The sequence below is a fragment of the Gymnodraco acuticeps genome, unplaced genomic scaffold, assembly GCF_902827175.1.
Source record: "Gymnodraco acuticeps unplaced genomic scaffold, fGymAcu1.1, whole genome shotgun sequence".
Classification (NCBI taxonomy): Eukaryota; Metazoa; Chordata; class Actinopteri; order Perciformes; family Bathydraconidae; genus Gymnodraco; species Gymnodraco acuticeps.
Window position 1 is genome coordinate 241,558 of NW_022992138.1, and position 6,319 is coordinate 247,876.

Here is a 6,319-nt window from a genome sequence, read left to right on the forward strand (position 1 = left end):
CTGTTGATTTAACCAGTTTACCGCTGAAATCTCCAGAACTCGGCGATTTGTTTCAATACAAATCCATCACATTGCTCCTAATGCAGAAGTCCACTTTACTGATGCTCTCTTTAAGGTCTCTCCGAATATTTGCTGTGTGTAATTGTCTGGTTATTTAATTCCAAGAAACACACAGAGGAAATCGGTCAAAATCGATATTCGTAGGTTATTAGCCCCAAATATTCTTATTGTTTTTTTACATGAGCTGTGCTTGCTCTTGTAGGCACATGCCCCAGTAGCAATCACAGGGAAAATCGGCCAGGACAGAATCCCCATTTGACACCGATTCCACAGGTTATGGTTAAACCCCCAAATGTAAAGATTAGAGAAACCAAAAAAAAATGCAGCCGCTCAGTTTCACAGGTAATTTTATGATACCGTCAATCACAGATTCTGGTAAGGCAATGTCCAAATATAGATTTGAAATTACACTTACCAGTTCTGAAGATGTTTTGGTATTCTGTTCGTGACGCAAATTTGTGATGGAAACTTCTGTGCAGAAAGGATGGAAACTGGAGCAGCTTTAGTCAAACGTCGATATTTATTAAGAGTATAATACAGCCGGAGAGTTCACAAGGCAAATCAACTCTGGAGACAAAGAGGAAATAGCGCCGATACACTCCTTCCAAAGGGGAGGAACCCAGAAAACCCGCGCTTTTACTTAATGATTGCCAGACGTCGGAACAAAGGACTGTTTGTCTCGCAAATGCATAGAAGCAGAAAACCCCTCCCCCACAGGATGGCAGAGGACCTCTGGACCTGTTGCAATTTAAGAGGTTTCTCAGAAAAGCTGAGGACACAAAGGGATTGGATTAAAATATTCTCTTACATATATATATATATTGTGCTTTAGTTTGTGAATTTTTTTTAAATAAATGCAGCTTTAAAAAGAGGTAAAGCTATATATTACAAATATGAATCAGGGTTGCCAACTTTGGGTACCTGGCTGGAGTGAGATTTTGATATCATGGGTTTAAATTACACATATGCGCACTAAATGACTGCTATCGTATCAGTAGCGGGACCTTAGCATATAGAGTGGGGCAAAAAAGTATTTAGTAAGCCACCAATTGTGCAAGTTCTCCCACTTAAAAAGATGAGAGAGACCTGTAATTTTCATCCTAGGTAACTATGAGAGACAAAATCAATTTATTTGCAAATTATGGTCAATAACAAAAGTTCATCTCAATACTTTGCTATATACCCTTTGTTGGCAATGACAGAGGTCAAACGTTTTCTGTAAGTCTTCACAAGGTTTTCACACACTGTTGCTGGTATTTTGGCCCATTCCTCCATGCAGATCTCCTCTAGAGCAGTGATGTTTTGGGGCTGTCGCTGGGCAACACAGACTTTCAACTCCCTCCAAAGATTTTCTATGGGGTTGCGATCTGGAGACTGGCTAGGCCACTCCAGGACCTTGAAATGCTTCTTACGAAGATGAGCACAGATGAGCTCTGCCTCACCTCAGAATGCGTCACCCCACAGAAACTGTCTGGAAAGCGGGCCCTAAGCGCATGCCTGCACCATCTCACTTTATGTCACAAATGTAATGTTTGTAGATCCCTTTATTACATTTATCCTCGCCATCCATAGTCTCTAAATAATTTATTTCACGTATATGTAGGCTCGCTGGTCTCATCATACAACGGCAATGAAAAAACACCAGGGAAGGCAGCTACAACCTCTGCCGCACTGAAGGGGGCGCAAGTGAGCCCACAGGTTCTTGTTGCTACTGTTATTCTACGCAGAGACGCAAACAACAAACTAGACTTTTGTTTTGAAACTACAGGAAGATAAGGAGGACTTTTACAAAAAATGTAATAGAGATTTTTGTCCAGAAGGATAGCATGGACTTAATCTTCAAGTCAAGGTAAGACCAAATTGTAATGAACATGGGATCTTACTAAGAAAGAACAATCCAATGTTTAGATGTGGGGTATCCTTTTGTTGAACAGTCTGTTTAAAATGAATCGAAGCATCAGACTAAAAAAGCTTTTGAAAATAACCGAACATTTCGATTAAGGTCAAAATATATATTGTAAATCTGACTCTGAAAGAGTCAGTGCCTCACCAGCCATGAACCTCACCGAACATCACTGGTGTACAGACAGTACAGTACACTCTGACTGTACGGTCACTACAGTGTAGCCTATACTGTATAGTAGGTGTGTAACAGTGTAATGCGTATAGTCTACTCTACACTCTACCTTTCAGCAACGTTTTAGGGATTTAGGCTCAGTCAGCTCAGGGACTGTTTGGTTACTTTAGTTTGGTAAATGAAATAAATGTTTGAACTTTGTAGTAGTTCACTGTAGTTGCTGTCATAAGTCATTTGTAGACTAAGTGGCAAAAAGTGTTTTTTTACATTTGTACTTTGTAGAGAAATGTAGACACAAGTTGGAAGGGAGCACAATAAACCTGACGAGTTTGAATTTGAGTTGATTATGAGTTTATTTTCAATTGATAATTAGCTCACAATAAGTTCACTTTAGTTACTCACACAACTTGACACAAGCCATGGGTTCAGGTCCGGACTTATAAGTCTGGACCTGAACCTCTGGACTTGAGTCCGGACCTGAACCTGAATGTGAGTCCAGGTACGCAGCACTAGTTGGAAGTGTACCTAGGATGAAAATTACAGGCCTCTCTCATCTTTTTAAGTGGGAGAACTTGCACAATTGGTGGCTGACTAAATACTTTTTGCCCCACTGTATATAGGATATATATACAATATATACAAATACACGATATTGGACACAGACTATAAAGGCCACAACGTTTCATTCAATAATGAAAGTCAAACAAATGTTTGTTTCCACTATGTTATTGTGTGCATAGGCCTGTCGCGATAAGCAATTAATTGACTTATCAAACGATAAATAAAAATGAACTCGATAACTTTTCTGACCTCGATAAATTCTCATTTACATGAGGATGTGACTAGCAGTTTGAAAGGATGTGCTTGAATTATTATTATATATTATCATGATGTCAGTGGTCTAAAATGGTCATACAACGGTGCCGACAATATTATCGTTTATCGCAATAATTTCCGAGAAAATGTATTGTAGAGGCTAAGCCAACGCTTTAAGGTCAGAAATGGGGAATTCAAGCAGGCCTTGTTTCTAAAAAAGAATCCCAGTTTGAATTTCAGTTTCCTTAAAAGATAATCAATCTTAGTAGTCATATATAGTCAATAGTCAAGTTTCTGTAGGTGTGAACAGCTTCAACATGGTTATGCTGTGCAGACATGATGCAGGGAAGAACAGCTGGTAACTTTTTCTTCTTGGAAAACAACATGACTTTTCTCTCGTCTGAATTTAACACCAACCTGAGGTGGAACAGGTGTGACTGAAACGTGTCAAAAGCAGACTGCAAACGTTCAAATGCAAGGGTAGCAGTGCTAGCACAACAGTATAGATCAGTATCATCTGCATAAAGATGTACAGAGGCATCAATATTTTGATGCATATCATTTATATAAATTGTAAAAAGGGTGGGTCCCAAGACCAAACCTTGAGGAACACCTCTGGGCACATTAAGAAAGCTTGAGTAGAGACCGCTGAATTGTACAAATTGCTTGCCATTTGAAAGATAGTTTGAAAACCAAAAAACAGCTTGGTCAGACAGGCCTATATGGGGTAACTTCTGGCATAGAATGCCATGGTCCACTCCACAGTATCAAATGCCTTGGATAAGTCTATAAAAAGGGCAGCACAATAGCTCTTTGCGTCCAAGCCTTCAACAATATCATTCCCTACTTTCAAAGCAGCCGTTACTGTACTGTGCTGCTTCCTAAAGCCTGACTGGTGAGGAGATATAATGTTGTTCAAGCTTAAATATTCTTTGATTTGATCATTCACCAGCCTTTCAAGTACTTTAGCTAAAATGGAGAGTTTGGAAATTGGTCTGTAATTATTCACCATGGGATCAACACCTTTCAATAAGGGGAGAACATTTGCAGTTTTCCAAACATCTGGAATGACATTGTTTGTTATAGAAAGATTAAAAATATGACACACTGGTTGGGCTATAATATCTGCAGCTAGACGTAAGAAACAAGGGGGGAGATCGCCTGCTGATTTATTGGGGTCTAGGCCCTTTAGAGCCTAACCCCAGTTTTCACCAGGTCCGTCTGCGCCGCGCCGTGTTACGGCTGCGCCGCGGCGGTCGTATGGATCGCGGCCACTCTAGTCAATGGGTGCTATTCCACCACACGCGCTGCGTTACGGCTCAGACGTTTCCCAGAAGCGGCTCGGTGCAGCGCTTCTCTAAAATTAGGATGAATCCTATTTTTGCCGCGGCGCAGCCGTAACTTAAGGTCGGGCAGGCAGCCCCCCCTCGCAGGAAGTGGAAAGGTGAGCATCCGGGCCAGGCCCATCTCCCACATATACTAATTTAGCAGACCCCCCTCCTTCATCACAACACCTCCACTACGATATGCACAATGGACGACGAGGTTTTCATCATGGAAGTGGAAAAAACACACTATTTTATGATGTAACCAATGCTTACTACAAGGACAACATCAGAAAGGACAAGGCCTGGTTTTAGTCGCTGCAGTTTGTGGAGTGGAAGGTAACAACTACATATTAGGAAATGTATAACAACAATAAACACAATTTAAACAGACACAAAAATATAACATTTAACTACGTAGCCTACTTACTTTCTTGTAGAAGTACAAATGTCCAGGATGCCGAATCAATAACAAAACTGCGAGCCTGCACGCACGACGCTACGCTTCTGAAACGCTTCTGGGACGCGTCCGGTGGGTTATGGCGCTAGAGGAGGTCGGACCAAAACCGCGGCGCAGTGCGGCGCAGACGGACCCAGTGGAAACTGGGGGTTACAAACCTCCCCAACAGAGAAAAGGTCGAAGGAGAAAGTCTGGCTACTGAAAAAGTTATGTAACATCTAATGTAAATATGAATGGACCAAGGATAGACCCCTGTGGAACCTCTTTCTGATGGTAAAATGGCCTGAATGAGTACAGTCAGCAACGGGAATAGTTTATGGTTCAAAGTGACGCTCTATCCAGCTTATATGAGACTAAGGGCTCTATGCACACTTTTAGAAATCTGTAGGCTTTAGCTTGTTGTTAAATTACCACATATGTATAACATTATCACATTTAAGTGACTGTTGTGCCTTGTTCTTTAGTGAGCTTTGTGTGTGGTGTTTGCTGTGGAAAAAAATACAAGTTGACAACTTAAGTGCATCTTTTGAATATTATTGAGAACATTTGAACAACTTTTAAAATCCACACAACATCTTTTAACAGCGAGTTGTGTCAAACAGTCCACCTCACTCTTTCTGAACAGTCTCAGTGCACTAGTGAAGGGGTTCTCCCATGTGGTCTTGTTTTCTGAAACTCTTCTCACAGGGAGCACAGACGTCAGGTTTTTCTCCAGTGTGGGTAGGCTGGTGGAGCTTCACACTGTATGAGTCACTGAACTCTTTCTTCCACTGGTCAAAGGAGTGGATTCGCTGGTGGCGCGTCAATGAGCGTGAGTCCTTGAAACTTTTCTCACACTGGTAACAGGTGAAAGGCTTTTCTCCAGTGTGGATTATCTGATGGCGCTGCAATGAGCGTGAGTCCTTGAAACTTTTCTCACACTGGTCACAGGTGAAAGGATTTTCTCCAGTGTGGGATCGCTGATGGACCTTCAAATTGCCTGACTGCCTAAAGCTCTTCTCACACTGGTCACAGGTGAAAGGTTTTTCTCCAGTGTGGGTTCGCTGATGGACCTTCAAATAGCCTGACTGGTTAAAGCTCTTCTCACACTGATCACAGGTGAAAGGCTTTTCTCCAGTGTGGAATATCTGGTGGCGCTGCAATGAGCGTGAGTCCTTGAAACTTTTCTCACACTGGTCACAGGAGTAGGGTTTTTCTCCAGTGTGGATTGTCTGGTGGCGCTTCAAACAGCCTGACCGGCTAAAGTTCTTCCCACACTGGTCACAGGTGAAAGGCTTTTCTCCAGTGTGGGTTCGCTGGTGGACCTTCAAATCGCCTGACTGGTTAAAGCTCTTCTCACACTGGTCACAGGTGTAAGGCTTTTCTCCAGTGTGAAATATTTGGTGGCGCTGCAATGAGCGTGAGTCCTTGAAACTTTTCTCACACTGGTCACAGGAGTAGGGGTTTTCTCCAGTGTGGATTCTCTGGTGAATCTTCAAAAAGCCTAACCGGCTAAAGCTCTTCCCACACTGGTCACAGGTGAAAGGATTTTCTCCAGTGTGGGTTCGCTTGTGAATCTTCAAATTGCCTGATTGCCTAAAG

General features: G+C 42.1%; 2 protein-coding genes across 2 annotated transcripts in view; one reads left to right on the top strand and one right to left on the bottom strand.

Annotated features, from left to right (window-relative positions):
* Positions 1 to 6,319, top strand: part of LOC117538267 (oocyte zinc finger protein XlCOF6-like) — a 115,981-nt gene that overhangs the window by 47,828 nt on the left and 61,834 nt on the right.
* LOC117538274 (gastrula zinc finger protein xLCGF3.1-like) overlaps positions 4,840 to 6,319 on the bottom strand; it is a 5,846-nt gene continuing 4,366 nt past the window's right edge. Inside the window, exon 2 of the mRNA XM_034203874.1 lies at positions 4,840 to 6,313. Within this exon, the coding sequence (XP_034059765.1) occupies positions 5,374 to 6,313 (940 nt within the window). The 3' untranslated portion in view covers positions 4,840 to 5,373. The remainder of the gene's footprint in view (positions 6,314 to 6,319) is intronic.